This window comes from Balearica regulorum, chromosome 1, assembly GCF_011004875.1.
Source record: "Balearica regulorum gibbericeps isolate bBalReg1 chromosome 1, bBalReg1.pri, whole genome shotgun sequence".
In the NCBI taxonomy this organism is placed as follows: Eukaryota; Metazoa; Chordata; class Aves; order Gruiformes; family Gruidae; genus Balearica; species Balearica regulorum.
The window spans coordinates 195,177,458-195,204,689 of NC_046184.1; the positions used below are offsets into that span (position 1 = coordinate 195,177,458).

The following is a 27,232-nucleotide window of genomic DNA, read 5'->3' on the forward strand; positions in this document are numbered from 1 at the left end:
TCATTTTGAGTTGCCACCAGTTTCAGTTTACATGAGGAGACAGCTGTGAGCTGCAACACCTGAAAAGCAGTCATGGTGCCTATTCTCTTCTCCCAACTGTGAGAGTGCTAGCAGGGCATGGGCAGGGCACCTCCTAAATTACCCTGGGATCACCCCGAGGCACCTGTACGGGGCCACAGTCGGTGTGGAATGCAGGGCTGCTCTGCAGGATGGCCTTGGAGCAGATCTCGAAAGTCTGTTTAAACTTAAGCTGTTGTATGTAAGGGGGTTTTAAATATTTTTTTCAGAGAAAAGCCCGCATTAATAACGTTCTAATTATAAACTCTATTCAGCAAGATCTGTTTATAATTCTTTAGTCTGTCACTGGTTTAACCAGAAAGTCATATGTGCCCAGGAATGCATATTATTTGGGATGGAGAGACATCCTTCAGGACTCATCCCTTGGACCCTCATCTATGAGTATTATTATTTAGATGCTTTATGAAAGTAAAAAAAATAAAAAAATTAATGAGAAACCCTTGGACTTTCTCTGTCCCTCAAGGATACCAGATTGGAGAAAAAGTAAGTGATGCTTCAACAATTTGCTATTACTCCCACAAACACAAGCTTTTTTATCCCACTGGTGGCTAGAAGACCTGACTGCGACTGGGGACGATGATATAAGGTACCATAACAGCATTTATCAGGGGAGAGTCACAGCATCATTTGGGTTGGAATAGACGTCTGGAGGTCATCTAGTCCAACCCTCTGCTTAAGCAGGGTCAGCCAGTGCAGGTTGTCTCTGACCACGTCCAGTTGGGCTTTGAGTATCTGCACAGACAGAGGCTCCACAACCTCTCTGGACAACCTGCGCCAGTGTTTGGTCACCCTCACAGTAAAAAAAGTCTTATGTTCAGATTGAATTTACTGGGGTTTATCTTGTCCCCGTTGTCTCATCCTGTCAGTGGGCACCACTGAGAAGAGCCTGGTTCCCTCTTCTTCAGTCCCTCCCATCAGGCACTTGCACTGATGAGATCCCTCCAAGACCTCTTCTTGGGGCCAAACAGTCCCCGCTCTCAGTCCTTCCTCCTGTGGGAGATGCCCCAGTTGCTGCCTCCCAAAAATGTACCCTCTAAGCAAACTAGGCTGACAAGGGAGGGAATGACGTGCCTCAGAAGTGTGGCGACACTTCTGCTGGCCCCAGCTCTTCTCCCAGGCATCAGACAGGGCTGGCTGCTGTCAAATCTGCCTTCTGAAGTTGGTAGCTTTGTGCTATTTTGGAGCAGAGTATAAAGAAAAGAATTATAACCTCTGCAAGGGATGGTGTCTTGCCAGGGGTTGCCTTTGCTGCATGAAGTCCTAAAGAGGAAAGGCAGCCTCAAACTTTTAGTATTAAAGGGAACAACTCTCTCTTAATTTCCTGTGGTTTTACATGAGATCTGTCCCCAAAGAAACCAGGCTGCATCTGTCAGAAGCTCCATCTACTTGATTTTCTTGATTTTTTTTTTTTCTTGGACAGCTTTACAGTACAGGTATATAAATGTGTCTCTCCACACCCTTCTGAAAAGACCTACTCATATCTTCAATAGATCTGCACCTTGTGTAGCATTTTTTTGTGTCTTTGAGGCAGGATGCATTTTTCATCAGGCACAGCCTTGCTTTGTTGAATGCTGGTATCTGGGAGCAGCCTGGAAAAAGGAATAAAACACCCGTTACAGACACCATTTCGAATAACGTGGTGCCGTAACAAACCAGGATGGCTTCTGAAGGGGACATTTTACATTGCTAAGTGCCCTTTCTCCAGATGTTTCTGAGTTGGAAGTCATCATTTCCACTGTCAATCTTACAGGAGCTTTTTTCCTTAATAAAACTACACAGTTTAGGAAAAAAAAAAAAAAGAAGAACCTTGATATTTCAAACTCTAAAAAAAATGTAAGGAATAAGAAATGCTACGATTCTATGAAATACAAAGAAATGCTCTGCAGGCTCAGACCTGCGGACCTGGGGTGCAATAAAAAAAACCCCAAAACAATAAAACATAAAAACCCTTTTTTTTTTTTTTTTTAAAGCTGTCCAAGAGCACAGTACACACCCACACGTCGGGACCGGGCTCCGCGGAGAAAAGGGCTGCGAGGGGGGCCCCAAACGCCCCGAGGAAGCTGCAGCCGCCCTTGGGAAAAGGAGGATTTATGTGGTGTGCACCCGGGTGGCGAGGCCTGCTGCCGGTTGGGGAGGGCCTGCTGCCAGGGCAGGGAAGCGGCGCCGCTACCCCGGCGCTGCCCAGCGGACCCCCGCGGCTCCCCGCCGCCACGGGGCGGGGGCGAGGGACACCCCCGGCTGGGCCGGGCCGGGCGGGGCGGGGCGATGGACCTTGCGGAGGGAGGCCCCGCCCCGCCGCAGCCCCGCCCCCCGCTGCTCAGCAACCGTTGCGAAGCCCAACCTGGCCCCGCTCCCTTCTCCTGGCAGCCTACAAGCCCCATGGTGCCGCGCGGGGTGTCGGCGCGTGACTCGACGGGAGGGGGGAAGGAGGAGGAGGAGGAGGAGGAGGAGGGGGTCCGTCTCGCCCCTGCCGTGTCCCCTTTCTCGGCTCGGCAGACGCCATGTTGGTTTGAGCCGAAGATGACAGGGGGCGGCTGCGGGCGAAGATCGCGCTGAGGACCGGCACCTCCGTCTCGCAGCGGGGCGAGGCAACGCGGCCAGCGCGGCTCGCGGGGGAAGGGGGGCGCCCCTGCCGCGCCGCCGAGGGCGCCCGGAGCCGCCGGAGGACGAGGCGGGGGAAGGAGGGCGGGCTGAGGAGGAGGAGGAGGCGGCGGCGATGCGAGCGGAGACCTGAGGCTGCGGGAGGCGGCCGCCGTTGAACGCCCCCCCGGCCCCCGCCGAGTGCTGTCGCCGCCGGAGCGCCGCGGGGGAGGGCTTCCCCCTCCGGCCGCCCCTCAGGCAGCCTTCCCCGGCCCGTCTCCCCGCCAGACCCTGTTGAATGTCGCACACCGCCTAGGGGGGGCCGAAGCCCGGCGTCCTCCCTAGCGGCCGCGGGTCCACCCCGGCCCTCCCGCCTCCCTGCCCTGCCGCCGAGGGCAGGAGCGAGGTCCTGTCTGCCTGCCTGCCTTCCCGGGTCGCCTGCGCTGACTGAGGAGGTGACTCGGACGCACCATTATCCCGTGAATCATCCCGTCGTCATTTGTCAAGGCTGGGAGAAGGAAGAGGGAGAGAGGGGGGAAAAAGCCCGCACGCAGCTCATGTGGCGGTGTAGTCCTGCCTGGTCTACCTGGCACCGCTGGTGCTGCTGCTGCCGCCGCTGCTGACAGGGATCTGCTGCCATCTCTGGTCTCCCGCTGGCTCCTCCGGTACAGCCCCGGCACCGCTTGCCCCTGGATATTTCTCCTTCTCAGCCGGCCGCCGTCCCCGCTGCACATAGGGCACTTCTTTTTTCGTAGGAGACGTGGAAGTTGCTGCCTCCGACATTGACACCGATTTTGCTTCTTGAAGATCTCCGGCGGGTTGTTCTTGGTGCTTTTTTTTTTTTTTGCCTTTTTTTTTTTTTCTTTTAAGTTGATTTTAAGCCATTTAGGGTAACGTCAAGATGTCCAGCAGCGTTCCAGCTGATATGGTAAGTCTTATACTCCTTATATAATAGTATTATGGAATAACGTTTATTTCGGCCTGTTTTGGCAGAGAAGATGGAAAAAAGAGGGGCGTGGGAAGAAAAAAAGTCTCGCTTACATATTTAAGGAACAACAAGTTCCCAGTTAATACCCCCCCTCCCGCCCCAGATGCTGGTTCTGCTTTGCTTTTTGGTAGCGGAGTGGGAAATCTGCAGCGTCGCCTTCTGTGTAGCAAGGCAAGGGGGGATGTCTGCTTTCTCCTACCTACGGCAGTTAGTATCTGACCGCTCTTGCCTATTTCGTGTAGCACTGCTGCTTAGCTCTGCCGAGCGTTTTTTGGGGGAAGAGAAATACGAAGTAGAACATTCAGAATGATTTGAACAAGCCGTTTCTCTTTCTCTGGTTTTTTTTGGTTTTTTTTTTTTCCATTCTAAACCAGCTGAAATCTAGTCTCAGCCTTCTTCCTTTTCTTCTCTGAAACTTCGCTTGTTTCTTACCAACGATTTGTCTTCCGATGTTGATGGGAAGTTAATCTCTTCACTTGCTGCCGGGTCAAGAGCGAGAGAGAAATTCTCATGCATTTATTTACATAGCGAGGTCCTTTGTGCACTAGCTGCAATCTAGACGTTTTTCAAGGGCACTCCTAGTACTTCTTATGGCGGACTGTACTTCAGCCTGTGTTGGATACTCGGCTCGGTACATTTAAAATAGGAAGGTACAGCAAGGCAGGAGGAGGGAGGGTGAATCAGGTCTGCTAGGTAATCTTTCTGTTCAGCACGATTTTCCCCATTTGTATATATTTCCATAAATCACTTTCACTGGGGGGGGGGGGAAGTTTGGTGTGTTAGTTCTTAATGGCAGAATATTTTCACTTATCTCTAAAGGTACTTTTTTTTCCTAAAAGCAGCAGACTTGTCCGGTTTTTTTTTCTTTTTTCTTTTTTTTTTTTCTTTCAGGACAAAATTCTGTTTTGCGAGTAAAATCTGCCCCAGTAGTGATAACAATAAAACTGAGTAGCCCTTCTTTCAGTCATCGATATATAATTAATGGTGCATATGTATGACAAATGGGCTATTGAAATAATGGTATCCTTTACTTGCTTACTTTCAGTGTTTCCTTCACAGCTTTTCTACTGCAATCAAAATGAGTGAATTCTGCCAAAAGAGCAGAAACAGTAAGATACAGGTGATCAAACACCTTAAGCTCTCACCTTTTTTTTTTTTTTTCCTTTTTTTTTTCTCTCCCCCCTTACCTTTCTCAAATATAATAAATAAATTTTACCCTCTGGAAGAAAAGGATGATGAGAATTATTGCCTCAGACTTTTAATCCTTTCAGCTATTAATTTGCATGTATTTCTTTTTAGAGTCTCTCTGGCTATTAGAGTACTGCGAATCCCCTTCTCACTTGCACGTGTCTGTCTTGCATTATATCACAGAAATACTCCCCTTAGCTGTGGAGGGTTAGAGGCAAATCTCTTAGTGCTGCTTTTTAAATTGCCTGGAGGAGTCCCTTGTCAGTGACATGAAGCACTCCTCTTCCCTCTCACCCTGGGCTGAGTGCACTACCACCTCCACGCTACTTCTTGGTCCTGTCTACCTGCGTGGGAATCGTGATGCTGCCACTAGTCTTGTAATGTGTGACATTTGACGTATTATACAAAATACAGGTAGATAGGTAAAATACTATTTTGTTTCTATGAAAACTGTTTCCTTCCGTTGCTATGATGTAATGAGAATACCACAGACAGGAATAGCTAGGCCTAGCGATGCTCTGTTTCTTCAGATCAGGAAGAAGATTGTTATACATAGTGATGTTTAAATACTGAGTCATTACAGAAACATTTGAACGAAGATGTTACCAATGTTGGTAGAATTTAACTGAATAAATAGACATATTCTGATCTGAATTAGGATCGTTTTGTGGAGTTCCTGTGTTATTAGCTGCAGTTTCTCTCTGAAAGTTTGAAGTGTGCTATAGAAAATCAAGTTATTAAATGCAGTTAATAAATACTACTTTGTAAAAAGAGCACTTGAAAACTCATTTTGGGTCTCCTTTTGTCACCATCTTCCTTACTTCAAAGGAGCTTGTTCAGGAAAGAAAATGGGATTGTTATTGGATTGCTCTTTAAAGAGGAGCACTTACCAGGCTGTCACCTTGCTCATATATGTTTTTATTTAGTGTAGGATTTTACAGTTTGCATTTCTCTTATCCACCCACTGTGTAATTTGCATTTAGAAAAAAATGATTTCTGTAGGAGCTGGCATCAGTGTGATGGAGTGTCATATTACGAAGACTCCATCTAACTTAGTAAATCTGCTGTGAATTACTTAAGTATTATAATAATTATGTTTCAAACTGTTTATGTCAGATTCATGAACTCAGCCTCTCAATAATAATAATAATAATAATAATAAACAACTATTGTAATTGCTGCTTCTTAAAAATGTGTTAATTTGTCTTCCTGTCCCACCTTTGAGGAGGATCTGCTATATATAAATTCATAGTAAATTATCAAATCTTCACTAAACTTTGTACTTTTATGTAGGCATAATTTGATCCAGCCTCCTTTTCTCTGACATTCAGTTGACTTCTTTCCAGAATGACAGCAGATTTTACCAGCTAACCATTTCAACATCACTTCTTAAATAATTAACCCAGTGCTTCATCTTTTGCATTCCACTAACAAATTGGATAGTGACACACCACATTCTGGGTATTGTAAGTTTGCGGTGCATTATTCCTTAGCAATGTTTGCTACCTACAGGTTAAAACACCACTCCTGGAATGAAACCTGCTAATATTGACCTCTCTACTTGGGTAGCTTCATTAACTTAATAAGGACTAGACACGGAGCAGTGCTTGAAGACTGTGCTGCATATCTAGAGCCTAATTTTGTTTAATTTTTCACATAAGTACTGGTGATTGTGATGGCAACAGGGCATCTCTAAATATGTTCAATAATTTCATCAGGTAATTTATCAGTTTTGCCATTTGGTAGCAGCTAGAGTTTGACTACGAATAACTGCAGGGCTGTTTGCAAGTTGTATTTCTTTTGTAATAATAAAGAGACATGAGGTGGTTTATGGACTTGTGAAGTTAATCACACTGGATTTTTTTGAGTGGACCAAATGAAAATGGTTTGGTATTTGTTTAAACACTGTAGCTGACTATTTGAAAGCAAGCTATGAAAATCCTACACTCAGTCCAGAAGTTATTACCCAATTGAATAATCCCCTTTACTTAAGTGGGGTTATCACAAGAATCTGGGAAGCTACATCTCTGCATTCTGTGTGCCTATGATACTTCTCCTTACAGATACAGTTCTTCACGGATCTTAGAAGTTCACAGTAAGGGGCCTGTATGACTGAAAAGTATAACTGTGTCTGGCATTTCCTGATTGGTGTGTTTTATGTAGGTACAAAAAGGTTCTGCCAGCACTTTCTTCCTGGGCAGTTCTTTATAGGATGTCAAATTATTTTTCTGTCTGAGTAGTAATCGAGAGTGATGCTTTTGGCCCACAATGATTTGGGGTTTTGTTTGTTTGGGTTTTTGTGTTGTGGTTTGTTTTTTTTTTTTTTTTTTTTGGCATTTGATAAACAGCAGAACACTGAAATCTGTAAGTTAAAGTATTTCAGTTTTATTATGTACAGCTATTTAATCCATATGCTATACTTAAGAGATGTAGACAATGTGGGAGAGATTATTTTTAATAAAACTAAATGTTTGGTGTGAGACATCTGCAGACATGCAAGAGGATGGAGTCATGGTCTAAACCACTTACATACATGGACAATGTTAGAAAGGGGCAATAAGTGGAAGAAGAAGAACAAATAGAAACCCTGCTCAGTTCATGCCTTGTTAGTGTCAGCATCTTTAGTGGAAGTGTGTATGTGCATGTTCTTTTTTTAGGAAATTTAGTATAAAATGGTGATGAATAGCTTAACATATATAAGGACTTCCTTTTTAGTACATATTAAGGGCAGCTAATGGAGAGGATGGGCGTGTAACTGATGCTACCTCAGTAGGGGAATCTTGGCATCCAGGAATAAGATTCAGATGGGAGGGACTCGTAGGAGTAGCTGGTTGTATGGCAGCTGAGTTTTGTTGTCCATTATTCAGTCTAAACAATTCTTTCATTTAAGAATAATAAGTCAGTATCATTGTAATATGCTTAGAACATAGAAAGAAAATACTTTTTTCACTCATAGCATTTTGAGGTATTGGAACAAAATGTATGAAGTCATGCATCTCTGTTGTTCTATTTTAACCACTTTTCCTTTTGCCTTCCGTAGATCTTTTTTCCTGGCTTTGAAAATTATTGTATCCCTCGTTAACCTGTGCGCATGTAGTCCTAAGTTAGTCCCGTAAGTTTTAGCAAAGGTCTAATTATTTCTCTGTATTTTTGCACCCTCCATGCTGAAAGCTCTAGTTTATTACATTCTAAGATGAAAATAGCTTATCAGGTTTCTTTTCTGTAAGGATATTTTTTCCTTCCCTTCTTTTATTTTCACTATTGTTTGCTGATTGTAACAGATAGAAGTATCCTAACACTTGTCATCCTCAGTGTTTTATTTTGGGTTTTTTGTTTCTTTTTGGAGAAGGAATTGGTGGGATCTGTGTTAGAAAGAAGAGCTTGAAGAAGCTCCTTCCTGATTCCCCCTATATATTAAGCCAGCCTTTGTAGCATATTGCAGTGCTGCTTGTAATGAGATGAAGAACCTCCTCTGTTATCTGCAGTAGTGGCTAGGTATAAACTTGTCAAAGCTAATGTTGAATATATATATATATTTGGGTATACTTCAAAATGATTTGTATTTACCATTTCCCCCACCCACCTACATTTTTTTTCTTCCACAGATTGAATGATGTCTTACCTATTTGTCTAAAAACTAAAAAGAAATATCTTAGTAATGACTGGCATTTTTATCTATGACACTGTAGTGGTAATTCCACAGCATTCTAACACATTAAACATACTCTGAAATGATATTTGCATGTCCTTCATCTCATTTTCTTCGAGGATGAACAGCTGTAACCTGTGGATGAGATAATGATTGATATTTATGCTGGGCCTCGGTGCAGCACTGTACTTCAGATGGAAGTGTAGGCTGGCAGTGGAAACTGTTTCTTCCTTCCTGCCACCCACCCTTCTTGTTGTTGTTACCTGAATTGGTTTTTCTCTCCTTTTGTTGTCTAACTGTGAAATACTGGAGGGGATGTATACTGAAGGACATTTAACCCCTCCCTTGTTGGGAATACTGGGAAGCCAGCAGTAGCGGCTGGCAGGTTCCAGCAGGGTTGAGAGACAAAAAAAACACATGCTGAGTATCTGAGTGTAGCAAAATGATCACCTCTACAGCAGAAACACTGAATTCGGCATGTTAAAAAATTGCCAGATGTCATCTGTGGGAACTGGACAGCTCAGTCCGGACCTGAATGAGGACAAGCTCCATCTCTTGGATGTGGAATTACGGACAACTTCGGGTACTGGTAATCCATATTAAACCTTGGAGCTCGTGACTGCTGTTCATGTGTAACTAAACATAAATTTTAGATCATTCAAGGTCCATAATTCTCTTCCTTGGCTTGGCTTAAGGCTGTAGTAGGAAATTAGCCTGTCTGAATGTGGTCCTTGCAGCAGATTTGGTAAGCAATACTTTTATGATTGTTGTAAACAAAATGACTAAGGGCATGCTTTTCTGTTTTTTTTAACTGAGAGTTCTTCCTAAGTACAACTTTTGTGAATGTTGAAAGCCATGCTCATGGTATATGCAGTAAGTGGGATTTACTTGTTTTATATTTCTGGTCAGTCAGCTTTGTTTCTTAGCAAAATTCAGAGTGTAAACTTTTGGTGATGGCTCTATATGTGCTTAGGCAATACTGAGCAGAATGGAGACCTCAGTTCTGATTCAGCCTGTGAGTGCTACTCTAGCTTGGAATCCAGAAATATCTGGAATGTGACTAATCATTCTTGTGGTTTTATGTAAAAGAGATAGTACAGCTTATTTTCAGTTCTTTCTTTGTACAGTATTGGATCCACTAACTTGGTTATTTCTCATTCTAACTGTGGTGAAAGGCAGAGCTGCTGATCAATACTCTCTTCCATGTTAAGTCTGGTTTTGCAGCAATTAATTGAGCCTACTGAAGTAGCAAGCCTTCCCTGCCACAGTTTTGCATGTGTAAACTTTAGCTCACCATAGTTATTAAAGGGATATGACTGAGTGCAGTGCTTTCAATTTAGAAGCTGTTTAAAATGAGCAGAATGTCAATGAGAAATTTTAATGTCATTGTTCTCATGTCATATCTAAACTCTGAGACCCCAGCTCTTCATCAGTTTTAACATAATTTAGAGGTCTGTCTTTTGAAATCCAGCTGTTGTTAAAAACTACACTGTAAATTCTGCTAGAAGGACAGCCTTTAATTTTTGACAGCTTCTGTTGTATGTGTATTGCAGAACATCTTAAAGCAGTGACTGGAACATTTTTCAATTGGTATACCTCCAGACAAATTTAAATTCACAGATGTACCACTAAGTGTTGCAAGCAATGATAGCAAGGACTGATACTGATGGAAGAAAACAATGAAGATCAACACCCTGGAAAAATTGTTTAAAAAAAAAAAAATAATTGCTGACACATTAGTTGAGGTTCTGCAAATAGCATTATGCACTTCAATACTGTGCTTGTTTGTATTGGAAAAGAAATTTGAAGGGGGAGAAGAGCTGCTAACCGGACTTTCTAAGAATGTAGAGAAAATTATTTAGGAGATCTGTTTATTTTTGAGAGCCATGCTTAAACAAAAAGTTAAGACCTTCTTACTTGTAGGTCTGTTGGCCTTCAAAAGTGTAGTTCTGCAAAAATACTTAAATGTTGTTGCAGCTGCGTACTCTTATGTATTTGTGGAAATTTGTTGCATTTTGTGGTCACTAACGGATTGTGTTTAGCTCCTTGACAGAGGATGAATTTGTTGCTGCTTGTAAACCATGCACAGTGAAGGCAATCTCTCGATTTGTACTAAGACTCTGCAAGTATGTTGAAATCTGCTTTAAATAAAAGTAGTGTATAGTCTCCACAGATAGAAACTTTGTGTGAAATGAGGATTTGGCAAATTACACAATTGTGACGGTGCCATCAGTGTTTTCTAGTTTTTTCTATTTTCTGTAAAAAAAATCTGAAAATTGCTTGCCAGTGACAGGATTACATTTGTGGGTTTGTTTTGTTTTGTTTTTTTCATTTAAAATTATTTGGGAGATTCAGTTTAGAGTTAAATGGAAAGTTTGTGGCAGAGTTTAGCTGAAACTTTATTCCATGATACTGGTTGTTATGGAGACAGAAACAAGCAAGAAAGTCCTTGAGTTTTATGTATCCCGTATAAATTAACCAAGTAAAACCAGGGATTCTGCCTAGGAGTTGGGTAGGTTTGTTCTACTACCAAAAAATGAATCTGTGCCTTAGTGGAATGTAGGTACCAAAATGGTACTTCGTGTGCAACAGCACAGGGATGCAGTCTGGAACTGTTTGTGTTGGTGTCTACCTACTGTGGTGATTTTGGTCTCTCTTGAGAGCTGGCACAGATTACTGTTTAGGCTAATCATTTATGTCAGGGGCTTGGACCACTGCTGAGGAACAAAGGTGGTCTTATCCTGGAGTGCTCTTTATCTGCAGCTGAGGGTCTGGATTTTAATCTGTGAATCTATTGGCTGTTTGGATGGGAATGAAAGCTTAGCTCCTTTTTTAATTTTTTTTTTTTTTTTTTTTTTTTTTTTGTAAGGATGGTCCTGAAGTCTTCTGGAAGCTTTTCTGTGATCTTCATTATGCAATATTCACTGTTTCATGTTGCATAAGAAATTCTCTTAAGCACTTGATAAAAGTGTAGTACCAATTTCAAAATAAACACAAGGAAACTAAGTGTGTTTTTCTTTCAGAGATTGAAAAGAACAATGTGTTTCATTTAAAAAAGAATAGTACTTCAAAGTGATATACTGTAGCATTGGTTGGTATCTCCTCAGTGGAGTTATGATACGGTAACGCTTTGTGGTCTGGCAGAGACCTACATCATTCTAATCTGTTTCTGATACTTAACGTATATTCTAGATGGTACTACTTAATCTGTCTCCGGAATCTGACATATGTTTTTAATATAGAAAAATAATAGAATGGTGATAAAATAGTGATGTGCAGTGTTAGTCAAAAGTCTTTCGTAGCTGGGGATTTAAATTTAGGATTCTCTTCTTAAAGGTAGATTAGTGCCAATCTACATGTGAATATATCTGGCATATGCTAGTAAGCCTCAAGAAAGTTATTCTAAATTATGTTACTATAAAATAATTCTTCTGAAGTCGTAGTCCTTTTCAGTATTTCTTTTAAGATTAAATACTGTCTAACATTTTTCAGACATGCTTATCTTTTATATGCTGTAAGGGACTGACTAGAAGCCTTTTGTATGTTTTTCAAGCCTGAAATACCTAGTTGCAGTATTTTATATATTTTTTAATTATAAAATTCATATTTGTATGGGCAGTAACTTGAACATAAAAATAAAGTTAATTGTTGGAGTAGTATTCTGTGGTTGTATTTGAAGAACAACATGTTACTTAGGGCATATTAAATCTGAATATTTATGTTATTTTGCTTGTGAACATGTAAATCTGTGTAAAGGAGTTACATGTAACAGCTGTGGGGTCTCACTTCTGAAGCTGGGTTACTGATCTGTGATGGAAGCAAGTGTTATTGGACTTGCGTGTTTTAGCAATTTATATTTTGTATACTTGTATAGATATTTTTGGCAATAAACCTCAAACTTTCAGAAAGCTTTAATAAAAGATTTTAAATGAGGGGAATAAACCCCATTCACTAACTCCCTATGATTCAATAATAATGAAATTAACATGAAATCACACAAAAATTAATAACTTCCAATACCCATATTACAACACCTAAGTGGTGATGAGGATCTATTACTGTGTGTTTATAAGAATAATTAAAAAGCTGCTCTCTCAATAGAGTTGTGTGGTCTCTTATGAGGACTTCCTAAGTTTTCACTTGCGTTAATTTTTTGGATTTTAGCTGTTGGATTGCAATGTCCTATATTAAGCAGGACTAACGGTGGCTCAGCATCATGTGCACGCTGTAGCTGCCCCCCAGTAGTTACTCGGTGTGGGTAGCGCTGCAGGTAAATAGCTGCCTGAGGTCAGCCTAGCTCTGGATAGTGTGGTTGGGACACTGGAATCGATGGTTTAGCTGGTCTTGTGAACACCTAAGGAGATTTACTGCTTTCCGTCTTACACAAAGATCATGGTCGTATTTCTTGGAGTCATTCTAGTTTGACTGTATCTCTGGTAAGGAACTCCATGTTTGTTAAGGTGGGGCTTGTCTGGCATGTTACCTTTGGCCATAAAAATGTGTAGGGATTGTTTGACTTGAATATTCAAAGACTTTGTACCAAAGTGTGCTGTAATGTGTATTCTTCATGCTATGGATTTTCAAGAAAAGCTATTTTAAACACCACCTTTATAATTTAGAGATGTGGTAAGTATTTTATATATTAGTGTCAGCTCTATGCTAGTTCACTTCTAGCTCAAGTACAAAGGAAGGGAAGCTTTCATCTCAAAAAAAACCCACCCAAAACCCCAAAAAAACCCAAACCTAGTGAGTATTTCTAGTTGTCTGGACACAAGACCGAGGTTTTAAGGTACAATATGTCAGATCTGGTACCAAGAGAACAGCTTGTTACTGAGAAACTTGACTTTGTCTTGATCTCGTTTTCATAACTAATGTAAGATGACTAGGAGCTCTTATTAAAGAGAAACTGCAACTGTGTTTCATTTCTGTCTACCTGTTGCCCCTGGCCTGTGTAGTTTCATACAAATCAGGATTTCATGTAATTCTGGAAATGTTTTTTGTTTTTGGTTTTTTTTTTTTTTCCAAATGGCATGTTTAAAATTATTTGGAGGTATAAAATATCCACCGTAGTGGGTGGAATGCTACGTAAACTGTAAGTGGGGTTGTGATGAGGGCTCCAGTGAAGGTGGCAGTGTGTATTAGCAAAATTATTTTAGCTTAGAGATGGTTCCTTTGATTTGTTTCTTCTCACTAAGAAGGGAGTCCTGTAGAAGGTGGTTCAGAGGAAGAGTGTAGGTGCTGAGAATAGGGTAGCAGAGAAATCCAGTGATGGGCTCTAATGCTTCTTCAGAAGCAAGTATCTCAAAAATTGTAATTTTTCACATTCACTGTAAAAAGGAAAATTGAAGCATGCTGTTTTGTAGTGAGCTGTCATCACTCACCTCAGCCAGGGCGATGGGATGTTTTAGCTTTCTCCTGGTGCCACTTTTTTTATGGGAATGAAAATAAGCCCGGTGTGCCCATTTCTTCCACTTTGGGGATAGCCATAGAAATCCTTATGGATGGCTACAGTGCAGGTGCAGAACGCTGCTTGTTCCAGCACTCTGATGCTGACACTTGACAATGCTAGCATATGTGCTCCTTGCGCTTATTGCAGGAGGTAAGTAGGACTAGGAAAGATTTTCATGGGGAAACTATAAAGTTTTGGTGGGGATGGACTCCAGAGCCACAGCTGTATCTTTCCCTGAATTGACTGAAGAATGTAAAATCTCTTTATAAAAAGAGCCTTGCACTTCTAAGCTGAGCTTGTCTTTTTCAATAGAGATTTATGGCTTTTAAGCAAATACAGTTTATCTTGTATTTTTTGCCACTGTGAGCATGGTGCATGTACCACAGCACTCTTTCTCATACGTGGAAAACTCACATTAAGAGGGAACTCTTCCACTTGTAAAATGAAGTACAAAATGAGCCATAAATACCTGACTGTTCAACAATATTTGTCCATCCTGTGGTATAAATGCATAATTGTGTCTTCCAGAACCATGTGCTTTTCTCCTTATTCAGCACCTCCCCATTGTTCAGAGACTGGATCAGTGCCTTACCTTCCCGTACTGCTCAAACTTTTTGTGGATGATAAGTTTTAATTAAATCTTGAGCCTTCCTGTGATACTAGTCTCCTTAACAAGTTCTTATTAAAAATCCATTTATTTTTGGAAGAGCTGTGAGAGAAGAGGTTATTATTTATGAAAAACTGTGGATATTATGGAATGTAATTTCAATTAAATATACTCTTATACTAGATAACTCTGCAGCAGAGTTGCAGGGAATGAAATCTTACAGTTTGAACTGCAGCCAGACAGAAACAAAATTCAAACAAGATTAAGATTTTTTTTTTTTAATGAGGTTGTATAATTTAGTCAAATTTTGTTGAAATTTCTCTTACCAGCTCTGCTCTGGTGTATCTTCAGTGCCTGTCAGTCTTGGTTGTTCAGAGTAGCCATATTGCATGTCTGTACCAACATTTCAGTTAAGCTAGTGTGTTCTTTGTTTTATTCCAGAAGACTTGTGGACAGTGAGTTAATTAAAATGATGCAAAAGTCAGTAAAATATTTATACATTGATAGAATGCTCCAACGAATATTTGGAGAAAGGTTGTAATCATATTTGTTAACAAGTTGTAAAAAGCAAGTTTTGAGGTTAATTGCTTTAGGGGAAGCTGATTTTCATACTAGCTTTGTTGTAGGCTATGTTAGTATTTCCTTCAAGTGTGTTTATTGATTGAGAATCACATGATTTTGCTGAAGTTTTTTTGTTGATCTTTCAAAGTGATTGAAATTCTGAGCACTTTATTATCAAATGTTGCCTAACTGTAGCTGTCAATTTTCATGTTCCTACTTTTCAGTTTAAATCTGAAGCACTCTCAGGAGAAGAAAACAAATCCACAGCAGTTTCTGATGTTCAAGGATGTGGGGATTTAGTTTTATTCTTAAATTACCTCCCTGGGTTTTTTTTTTATTTTTTTAGGAAATGAAATGTAGGAAAGACAGCTTGCCCTATCCATAGAACACAGAATGACTATCAGTCAATGCCTTTATCTACAAATATGCTGCTTGGTACATTTCAAACTCAGCTTAAAAAAAAAAAAAAAAGGCAAGCACCAAAGTGGATAATTCAGAGTGCTGACTAATGCCAGATAAGGTGGAGTTAAAGTGAATAGTTTCCTGCCTTGTATAGTTGATTCTGCTGCTGTGTATCAGTCCTGACTGATGCTTAAATAAGTGTCCAAGGTTATGAATTTTATTTATAATGAACATGTGGTTAGGAGGTGACTTTGTTCTCCTTTGTTCTCTTCTGCAAAAAGAAACTTTTTGTTTTATCTTGTAGTTCTTAGCATATAGAAACGAACACTGGAGGGAAAGAAAATTGGTATAGTTAGTGCCTCTATTAGTACAGTTTTGAATTTTTTTTTCTTTTATTAGGTGTTGTTTGAAACTTCCTCTACAAAAATCACTTTTTCAGAATCTTAAAATATAGTAGTCTTGTATTTTTCTTCTATCTTTAAGTTTGGATTAAAGCCAACAGTTGTTTTGTGGTGCTCTATTAGAAGCTGTATTAGCTAACCCTAGAGTGTCTGTGGAGCTGTTGGGATAGGGAAGAGAAATCTTAGGAATTGTTTCAAAATGGTTCTTGCTGGGTTGCTGCAAAGATGGCATTCACTTCCTCTTGTAGACATTCTGGACTGCTGTAGCAGTTTGTAGGATGGGTGGTGGTAGTACCGGCTGAAAGGAGTACAGGGAGAAGCCAAGTCATGATTATACAACCATCTAGTGACAAAGGTACAGGCACTGAACACAGTGTCGAAGCCTTCAGGCTTATTTATGGACAGTCATTTGCTGTACAAGCGTGATGAGCAGTAAAAAACCAGTCAAGTAGTCATCATAATTTTCTCTTACCATGCCATAGGTTTTGTACTCATAGTGATTAAATGCCATTTAATGAAGTTTTTAATGTGTCAGATGAAAACAGGTTTCTGATGAAAGATCCTCACCATTCCTCTGTCTGCCAGACACAAACTTATCCAAATCCATCCCTTAATATTTGTATTTTCAGTATTAGTGCTGAATGGAGATAGAAAAGCAGCATGTGTTTCTTTGCTGGGTGGAAAAACTATTGAGATGTGTCTGTGTAAACATTATCTCACCTTCTGGCAAAAGTAAATCTTACACTACCAAATACAGGTTCTAAAGCAAGAAGGCCTCAAAGACTTGATTCAGTTGCTTAAACATGGCATTTAGTGCCAGTTCGCACATGCCAGTGTGTCCAGGCTGGCCAGAGAGAGCAGGCAGCAATGACACGTGAGCTGCGACAAACCCATGCCCTTCGGGAGGAGCAGCTGCGCTCTATGGGGGGAGTACTTTGCAACACCTAAAAATAGCACTAGATGTATATGTTTAGGTAATTCTTTTGAGCTGTTGGGTCCTTGTAAAACCTCATTTGTCACACTTTTCATATTGGCTTTTGGTAGGTTATCTTTTCCTAGCTTAAATTCATTAAGTAGTGTTTCAAAAATATTAAAAGTTTTAATTTACAGTAAATCACAGTTCTATCAGCTTTGTTATTTCCTACAGAAAACTTTCCCATCTATGGTTGTGAACACTGTGGTAGAAAGAAAATTTTCCAGCATTCAAAATACATTTCTTTCCTTTTAGCTTAACAGATCTTCCCCTAATTAACACTATATGGAAATTTGAATAGTTGTAGGTGTACTACTGCTTGTTGTGGTGAAGTAGGTATAGTGTGATTGCAGATCTTTGCCAAGCATGATCCAGTCTAAGCTGTTGTACTCAACCTGTTGAAGAAAATGGAAGTTTATGTGTTATTGTAGTAAATTTAAAAGTAATTTAGGTTACCAAACAAATGAAAATTTCTACACAACTGGGTTTATTTTGAAAATTGTCTGAAGTCCTTGAAAGTGCATTATCCAGCCTCATCATAATTTGCTGTATAAAATTGGACTTGAATGGTCTATTCTAAACATCATAGCAGGAATACAGCATGTTTTTTGCCTAAGTGTGTAATCACACTTGGAGAGCAGGAGAGAAAGCATACTGTCTATACAAACACTATGTTGTTTTAATGATACTGAATTTTTTATACTGGAGTCTTGTCAAAGAAAGCCAGATATGGTTTTTTTTGTATTAGATTAAAAGAAAGAGGTTTACTATTTGAAGCTTGACAGGTTTCTCTTGACATTTGGCCTGAAATGTTTGCAAGATATTTCATATCCTCAGAGCAGAAATGAATATGAGTGGGTTTAAAAATTATGCTTCCATAATTAAACAATGAAGATTCTTTGGCATTATATAAGATATGAATGCAGGGAAGCTTGTTATCATTGCCCTAGCAAGGTTTCTGTTGTATACTGGAGTAAATTTCATACCTGTAATGTGATAAATACATTTTACATTCATATTTTGGAGGGCAGCTTTTGATACTTCTGTATTGCTAAAGGTTGAGTTATGGATTGAACGAAGCCTTTATGCTGTGTTTCACATTAGCACTTTTGTTTTGGCTCAGTTTAAGTTTTGAAACTCTAGTTTTGTGTGTGTGGTGGGTTTTTTTGGTGTGGTTTTGTTTTTTGGGGTTTTTTTAAGTTAAAGTAGAAATGTAATGATCATAAATGAAGCCTTTCCAGCATAAATTATTGTAGTATTTGTAAAAAAGGAAACAATATCCAAGCTACTTCATGATTATCTTGAAACTAAACATATTTTGTCTCTGCATACTTAAAGGCTACATTTTATTTTGATTAAACACTTCATGTTTTTAGGAATTTCTTGTAGATAAATCTTTATATGGTAACTGTGTAAATAGATATATATCTAAATATAGTTCTTCATTCCTTTGACAAGACAATTTGTGCTTCTAGCAGACCTCTTTTGGGTAGCTAGATTTAGTTACTGAGGGATCAATCAAAAATTTACAGAGTAGAACTGATAAATCAGGAACCCTGGAAATAACACTTGATCTGAAGAGTCAGATTTAATTTTTTTTATTTTTTTTAAATAATTTTTTAAGTATAAAGAAACAAAGTACTATCAGCCCACAAGTATGTTTGTTCAACTCCATTTTCTGCTGTGGATACAGGGGCTGTTAGACTTTTTAATACAGCTTCTATTTGTGGATGAGTGTATCATGATTGTTGAATGCAGGCAGTTTATTCAAAAGACTTTTATTGTTCAAACTAAGCTGAAAATGATCTGTAGGATAAAGCTGTGACCTAGTTCTGTATCTCTATGGTTTGGAAAGCATTATATTGCCAAATCTGTGCATGTCTATGTCTTTGTTTAATTCTCTTTCCTTCTCTTTGAAGATTGATGATTAATAAATTATTTTAGGTGAATAGTTGCATATCTATGAATGGAATGTGCAAAATATTCTATTCAGTGTTAAATTTTAGGGTTTAATTTTTGTGGGAAGAGAATTTTTCACCCCATGTAATGTATTAGAAAGAAGGTCAGCCTACCTAATTCATGCTGGCTCTGAAGTAAGTATCGTGCACATTTGTAGCATCAGCATTTTACGTATGTAGGGAGAATTGATTGCCTAATCTGTGATGCTAGGTATTTGAATTTTGTAAGTTTAATAATACTCACATTTCTTTTTCAGGAATGGTCAAGCCTCTGTAAATGAGGAAATTTATTAGTAAGACATACTAATTATAGATTTAAAAAATTAGACCGAAGAATTGCAGTTAAGCAGTTATGTTCTGTGTTTTGCTTTGCTTTTAAATTGAACTATGGGGCTGTGCTACTCTTAAGTAACTTGACCCCACATTGAGCTTGATTTTTTTTTTTTTTTTTTTTTTTTTTTGGTGACATTGAACTTCCTGGTTAAGAGATCACAGCACTGACAGATCTTTATTTGCAAGTTTAAGAAAAATACCTAATACAAAACAGTATTTTCTGAGAAGATACCTTCACTTTTCCCTATACCATGTGTAAAGGTCAAGACTTTAGTTTATAAAGTAATAGAAGGGAATTATACTTGTTTAAAACAAACAAATCTCCTTTCCACCCAAACCCTGTGATGTAAAATAAATATGATGGAAGTACTTTTTTTCTCTCTGAGAATTGAGTATGGTGACATGCATTACATGCCAAAGGAGTATTTATAGAAGGCAGCTTGGTGGATATGTGAACGAGGGGAATTTTTTTATTGTTCGGGTTTTTTTTTCCTGACAAGCAGTATAATATTCAGGGATGCCCCTAGCTTTTTCGTTTGGCATGCCTCTAACTTTTTCCTTGAGGTACAGGAAAGTAACCCTGAAACTCCTCATTTTTCTCAGCATGGAGTTTTTTTTTCTCAGACAGGAGAAATGTGGAATAGGATATAATCTATAGAAACATGTTTTTGTTCTAAATGCAAGTGTATGTACTACAATAAATGTTTAGTTTTGTTTCATTTGAGAAATGTTCTAAGAGTATTTAAATATTGTATTTCAGTTATGTTAAAAAAAATTATATTCAGAGACTGAAGCAAAGACCAATTTCATAACCTGTGCCACCATCTGTTAAATACACCAGAAGCTTTTTTTTTTTTTTTTTCCTGGATGGGTTTAGCCAGCTGTCCATTTTGCACTGTTGCCTGGATGGAGGCGTGCATTTAAGAATAACACAGTAGGCTTTCTGTGAGTTGACAAAAAAGCTTTTTTATTTTGATCTGAGACTCCTTTAGCTTGTCTGACACTTCCATATATTTAGTCTCTGGCTGAGGAATGTATTTGAAACTTTCCCCCTGTTGCACTCCTCTAGTCTGTGCTTTCATCTTCTCCCACGTAGTTCTGGAGCTGCTCCACAGGACAGGACATGTGCCTTCTCACTGAACTCTCTGCAAGCATGTGGATGTATTTGCTAGCCACAACCCAAAGTCCATTCTAATCCTATTGACATCTAACCCAAGTGGCATTTAGTTAATCTGTCTGGCACTCTCCTTTCTTTATCTGACCCTGTGAGATGATACAGCTTTTTGTAACTTTATTTTCTTTTAGATGAGTGTTTCAAGGTGGTAATACAGACCAGTAGAGCTTACTGAAATAATTTTCCCTTTTTAAATGTTATCTTTGTGGTAAATAAGATGTATTCACTAATAGTGTTAGGCTGACCTGGTGGATTTTAGTGTTACATTGTTACTATACTTATTTGTAATTTATATAAGGGATGATGAGGCAAGGAAAAAATTTGGTATTTACAAAAGTCTGGAAAGAAAATTGTTGCAGATCAGTTAATCATTCTATTCTGCTATTCAGTTTGCAGCAAAACAACCTGTATGCAGAAAAAAAAAATAATTGTAGAAAATGGTTTAGAATTGGAAAAGAGCTCTTTGCTGACTACAATTTAGAGCTGGCTTTAACTCTAAAATGTAGTTTTAGAAATTAATTTTCTGACTGCCACAGTAGTTGTGCTTTTTTTTTAAATTGTAAAATAACGCCCAAGTAAAATCTAGCAGAAGTTAGTTGAAGAAGCTACCTGAGGCGATGCACTGTATTTTCTATGAAGTACATCGTTTGCTGCATCTGATCGCTCATACTTAGAATGGCAAAGCTCCTTTCGTTCGATCAGTCCGTTCTGTCAGGGTGAGACTGTTGGGTTGGGAAAGGATTTGGCTTCACTTCATATGGAAATCCTTGTTTGTTTATTCTTCGTAACAAAGTTAGCTAGAGGTGTCTGTGCCACTTAAAAGCATGAAACCTCTGAATTCAGTGTTGTGTATGAATACCTCAGTATAGTCTCATTCTGTCCCGCTTCGTTTTCTGGTCTTGCCAGAACAGCAGTGCTCTGTTTTGGTGCAGCTTGATGGAGTAGCATTTTGCTATGCCTCCGGAGTGTAGATAAGCATATGAAATGGGAACCAGAATTTGTTGCTATTGTATGGAGGACATCTGTGCTGCTAATCAAGCTATGATACCAAAATATTTGAAATGCTTACTTTTCTTACATGCATGTGTCAGTTGGATAAACTGAACTTGAGAATTAATTGCATCCAGTCTCTGCTGTTTGTACATGGTTTGTTTTGGCTTAACTTTATTGGCCCAGATCATCAGAGGCTTATTCTAGGAAGATCAAGGACCTCAAATCTATGCTTTTAAAATCTCCTTTGCCTCAGCCTTTGTCTTCAAAGTCTCACTGAAATCTTTATAGCTAAAACCAGGGTATACAAGGTGATTGTAGGACAGTCCATTTATCTGTGTTCCTGACAAGTGGGCAGGCAAACAAAGCACTTAATGCCTTCATTCAAATGTTTCGATGAACCACTGGACAATATTGTGCTATAAGCTCTGTTCTGGCAATTCAGTTTCTCCCTCTACACTTTCCCATCTAGTCGTTATATCTGTACACAACTAGCCATGTAACACTTGCCTCCACTGGCCATGTTTCCACCATGTCCTTATAGTAGGATTTACTTAGTGGTCATGCAGCTGAAAGAGGAATTGGCCACTGAATGATTTGATGGAGGAGTAATCTGCCAGAAATTCCCCCAAAGCTTTTCCATACACACAACTTAAAACCACTCATCCAATGATACTAGGTTCACTAGATCTGACCCCAGCAAAGGGGAGAAAGTGGGAGTATGCGTTTCATTGATAGCCAGAATTCACACAAGTTCAGATGTAACAGAAAATGCACTCTCCTTATGAAAAGACAAGCTAGCTGAATGTTAGAGATCGAAGCATGCTTACATTTATGTAACCACTGATGTACTGAGACAATGCCAATCTCCAAGTGGGATCATTGCAATGAACATAGCTTAAGGGATTAGTTGCTTGTCAGGCACAACAGAAGCACTCTTTTTTTTAAATTTTATTTTGTGAATTGAATATTAATGGTAAAAGGCACATGAATATCCAAATACTCTTCATTTTAAATAGTTATTGCTGTTGTAAACTTCAGATGGAATTGAATAATCAAGAAGAGAATTAAGGAAATAAATGTGGCACCAGGAATGTGAGAAAGGAATGAGTAAGTATTGCATCAAAAAGGTATTAAAATGAAATAAATTTATCAGACATTAATCTCCCTACTGGTGCTGCTTTGTGTGTGTGTGTGGAAATAAATCAGAGGAACAGTGAGAAATCTGTAGCAATAAAAATCCTTTGGTTTGACAGAGGACATGAGTTTTAATAAAGATACAGTGTGTATGTGTGTGTGAGGCATTGGAGGTGTTCACCTGTTCCTGTAAAATGGGATTTTTTTTGTTTGTTTTGTTTAGCCCTTCAGCTATCAGTTGTAATAATGGGATAATAGTATAAATTGTTAAGGTAGAATAATTTTATTTTTTTTCTTTTTAACTCCTGGAGTCTCATAGAAAATTTGTGAGTCAGAGGTTGTTATACAGAGATATAATTCTATACCCATAATAAATTATTTTTCCAGAACTTGTTAGTTGGGCTTAAACCTATTTGTAAGGCTGTCAAACATGGACTTTGAAGCTCTACTCAGTTTAGCAGTGTCTTGATATATGGAATATGTTTAATACAAATGATATTCAAAAGGAAGAAAATCCATATTTCTAGATGATGGAATCTTAAGGTTAGAATAGACCTCTGAAGGTTGTGTAGCCCAAAGCAGAGCTAGCTGTGAAGGTAGCTCAAAGCAGGACTAGCCTCAAACTTGATCCCATTGTCTAAGCCTTGTCCACTTGAGTTCTGACTGTGCAAAGATGCTGATTCTGCCGCCTCTCAGGGCCAGAGCTTGAACAGAGCTCTCTGGGCCAGAGCTTAAACTACCTTCACTGGGAGGGTTTATCTGCATGTGCAGTGGGAATTTCCCTTGCTGCAGCTTGTGACCATCAAGATGGTACAAAATGCTGTTAGATACTTTAGCTCTTTGAATAAGAACTTGCAACCAAACTACATCAGAATTCCTTGTGTTTTAAAGTCTAATTGATTTGAAATTTGTAGCAGATAGGGAGTTTGCCTGTGTATAGGACTTTGAAGAGATATCTGTGAGGGTTGTTTTTTTTTTTTTCAAAATAACCTACCATTCTGCATTCCTGATTTCCCTTCATTAGGGTATTTACCCTCATTCATTGATGGAATGGTTGTGTTTGTATAGATTTTTACTGAAAAATGGGCTTAGATGAAATACCCCCCAAAATTGTCCATCTCGGTTATTTAGGTGAGAGTAGGAAAGAGGAAGTAAACTTATTTTTGGGGTTAAGAGGAACTTAAGAATAGCAAGATAGTTCAGTTAAAAGTAGATAGCTAAATAGGAACAAAGAAAAGAATTCTCCCCAAATGCAAAACAGGCTCTTGTATGTGTGAGGCTTTGGAGAGGACCAGTTGATAAGATTTTTGTAAGGCAAAAACAATGAACAAGGAAAAGTTTATTCTCATTTTGTTGTTTTTTCATAACAGGAAAAAGTACTTTAAAAATTTATGCACAATATTATGTTCTCCTGTCCGTCGTTTTGGGTCAGAAGTTAACCTTTTGTTCCTTGCATGTATAGTAACCTGTGTTTTGTTCACTTGTATATTCTGTTTAATGTGTTGGTGGTTTGTGTTGTTTTTTGGGGGTTTTTTTGTTTGTTTTCAACTTTATTTTAAGCACTCAGGCTACTGAAAGAAATAAACAGAAACAGGGGAAAAGTACCATCAAAATGTCTTATTTAATCTGAATGGTGTCAGTAATACTAAAATAGATGGAAAAAAGTGAAAATTGTGTGTAAGTTGTTCTTTGAAACACATGCAATGCAGTGTTTCATAAATTTTTGAAAACAGATATTGCAAGAAAGGTTCTCATCTCTGAAATATGCATCCTAGTGGAATTTGGTACTAATTGCTGGAAAAGAGGAAGGTCTACTAGAATAGAATATTGCTCTTTGCTTCTGTTACGGAAGAGGAAAGGGGCATCAGTTAGTGATCTTGTCCCTGGCTGGGTGAACACTTGATGCGTGCTTCACTGTCCTGTATGTCACTGTGGGTGCTCCACTTGGATGTCCATGCTGTCGCTATACCTTGCTATTTATATATAACAAAGACTCTTTTATTTGAGTATCTGTTCCCCTGGCTTTATTTATGAAAACCCCTTCATTTTTCTGAAGTGTGATAAAATGCAATTAACATTCTTAGTTTAATCCTGCAAGGCCATTGGGACTTGTGCTCCTCCCATATGGATAACATCACATCAAATGTACAATACCTCCATCTGCATATTACAAGCAGTGTCATTCTCACAGCAGGTTGTGAAATTACCAGGTAGTATTTTAGATGTGACAGTATTTTAGATAATGTTCTTCGCTTTATGACTGCTTGTCTGTGGCCATTTTTCTATCTCATTGTAATACCAAGCATAAACAGGCAATGAGTCAATGAAGAAAAGCATGTTTATAGTATTTGCATATCAAGGGAATGTGAATGCTTATACCTGGTGACTTTTTTGATCCTTGCAGATTTACAGGAAAAAGATATCCATACTTGTCTCTTAAAGAAAGAATTTCAATACTGGAAATAAAATTATGACATAAGAAAACACCCAAACCACCTATAAAGTTTTGTAGACTCGTTAAAGGGTTTGAGTCTAGGGAAGTGAAGCTTCAGAAGATCTTAATTTTAATGAAAATGACACTATGGGGTTTTTTTCCTCCCTTCAAATAGAAGCCATGAAGAGAAAAGTTTGTGCTGTTTTAATGAATTTTAAAATGACCTTTCCATAATCTTAGTAGTTACAGGAAGAAATAATAAAAAAGCAAAAAAATACATTCAAATCCCAAATGACTTTCTGAACAGATATTTATTCCCTGCAATATGTTTGTCTTTCTAAACAGATCCAAGGGTTGGTTTATTAAATTTACATTTAATTCTTGGTGCCAAGAGAGGATTATGAGTAAAATGAGAATAATTTTTAAGTAGGTTTATATACCAACAATTCAAAACATTCTGATAAGACATGCCTTTCTTCCCTGGACTTTTGCCTGGGCTAAAAGTCCTAAGATCCCTGGTCAGATTGTGGGAAAAGCTATGTTAATTCAGATATTATGTAGACAGCCATATGGTAGAAGAAGAAACAGAGGGATTTTTTTTTTTTTTTAATTAGATAATGGTGGAGATACTCTAGACTACAGCATCCTACAGTGCCAGCTGGAAACTGTGCCGTGCCTCTTGCCAAACTGCTGAAGCTTCCCTTTTCTGAGCTGTCTTTATCAGGCTTTTTACAAGTTCCAGTTCCTCTAAGTGCAGGGATAGTCCATCTCAATAATCGGGACAATGAGTAGATGAGCCAGTATACTTGCTTGGTTAAACAGGGAACTCATGGCTGGATCATTAAGCTTAAGAGGTAGTGCTTAATGATTTCCTACCTGGAGGTTGATTACAAGCAGACCTGCAGGGATCTGTTGTAGGACCTAGATTGTTTAATATCTTTTTCAGTGACCTGGAAGAGGAGACAGACTCATTATGAACACCAAACTGCAGGTGCAGTTGACCTGCTTGAGGGCAGAGCTGCCGTTCAGAGGGACCTAGGCAGGCTTGGGAATGGATCAGCAGAAACATCATAAAATTTAGGAAGAACAAATGTCTTGCATCTGGGGTGGACTGACCTCCAGAAGTGATGCAGGCTGGGGACTGACTGGTCGGGGAGCACAGTGGGCCAGATGTGACCCACCAGCGCATCTTGGCAGGAGTGAAGTCTAACGGCATCCTGGGTGGTATCAGGAGGAACATAAACCAGGGAATTAAAGAAAGGGATTGTTCCCTTTTACCTGGCACTCAGTAGACTGCATTGGGAATATAGTGTCCAGCTTTGGATGGTTTTTCCTGTACCACACTGGAAGAGGAAATGTACTGATCAGCTGCAGCGTGTTCAGCAGAGGCTGCTGAGATGATCTGGTCTGGAGCACTTCTGTCAGGAGAGGCTGAGGGAATGGGACTTCTTCAGCCTGGAGAAGAGCTGACTTTGGGGATACCTAACACCAGACTCCTAGTACTCACAAGGAGGTTATCTAAAAGATGGAGCCAAGCTCTTTACTGAAGTAAAAAGGTAGGAGAATGAAGGACAGTGATCATAAATGGGAACAGGAGAGGTTTTGAATTAAGGGGGGGAGAAATACTGTAGGACTAACTGTTAGCCTTATGTTTTTTTTGCTTTTACGTTTCATCTATGTGAAACTTTTTTTGACTCATTCATAAACTTACCGCACACTTTTAGTATTCATGTTTACTTTCCTCCATCTTTTTGGTTGCTAGAGAAGTCTTCTGGTCATAACAGTTAGTAAAAGAGCTTCCCCCTTCTCCTGATCCATGGTGACACAAACCACCATGTGCAACTTCTGAGGGTATATATTTTGTCTTCATTGGATAGCCAGCAGAATATGCAGGGAAGTAAAGAGGCTTCGTAAATTAGCTAAATCCTTAGGTTAAATGACTGCTTTGTTAATAAATTACTTTGAAATAATTTTTAATTAAATCTAGGTTAAGGTAAAATTCAAAACCACACTGTATTTATAATATTTCAAGTAGAAAACATGAATAATATAAAGAATACAAATGGACAAATGGAAGAGAGGATTGTAGTTAATTGATTTACATGAAGATTGAATCTGGAAGACCTCCCTCATATCCAGATGGTTTGCCATATTTTATTTCTGGAAACCCACCTTGACAGGGTTGCTGTCTTTTTGTGTTGTGTTCCATATGTAGTTGCTTCTCCTGGAACCTCTTTATTTTTTTTTATCTGTGGCTTTTTTTAAATCCTGAAAGGCTGTGAACATATTTAATCTCCACCTTGAAACATCTTAATTTTTACTTCAGAGAA

General features: G+C 39.0%; 1 protein-coding gene across 2 annotated transcripts in view; it reads left to right on the forward strand.

Moving 5' to 3' along the window:
• Positions 1-2,527: 2,527 nt before the first annotated feature.
• Positions 2,528-27,232, forward strand: part of UBL3 (ubiquitin like 3) — a 59,577-nt gene continuing 34,872 nt past the window's right edge. The window contains exon 1 of one of the 2 annotated variants that reach the window (XM_075742068.1): positions 2,528-3,586. In XM_075742068.1, the coding sequence (XP_075598183.1) occupies positions 3,560-3,586 (27 nt within the window). In that variant the 5' untranslated portion in view covers positions 2,528-3,559. Of the gene's footprint in view, positions 3,587-8,889; positions 9,067-27,232 lie in introns of those variants that run through there. The other variant, XM_075742067.1, reaches the window with a different exon arrangement.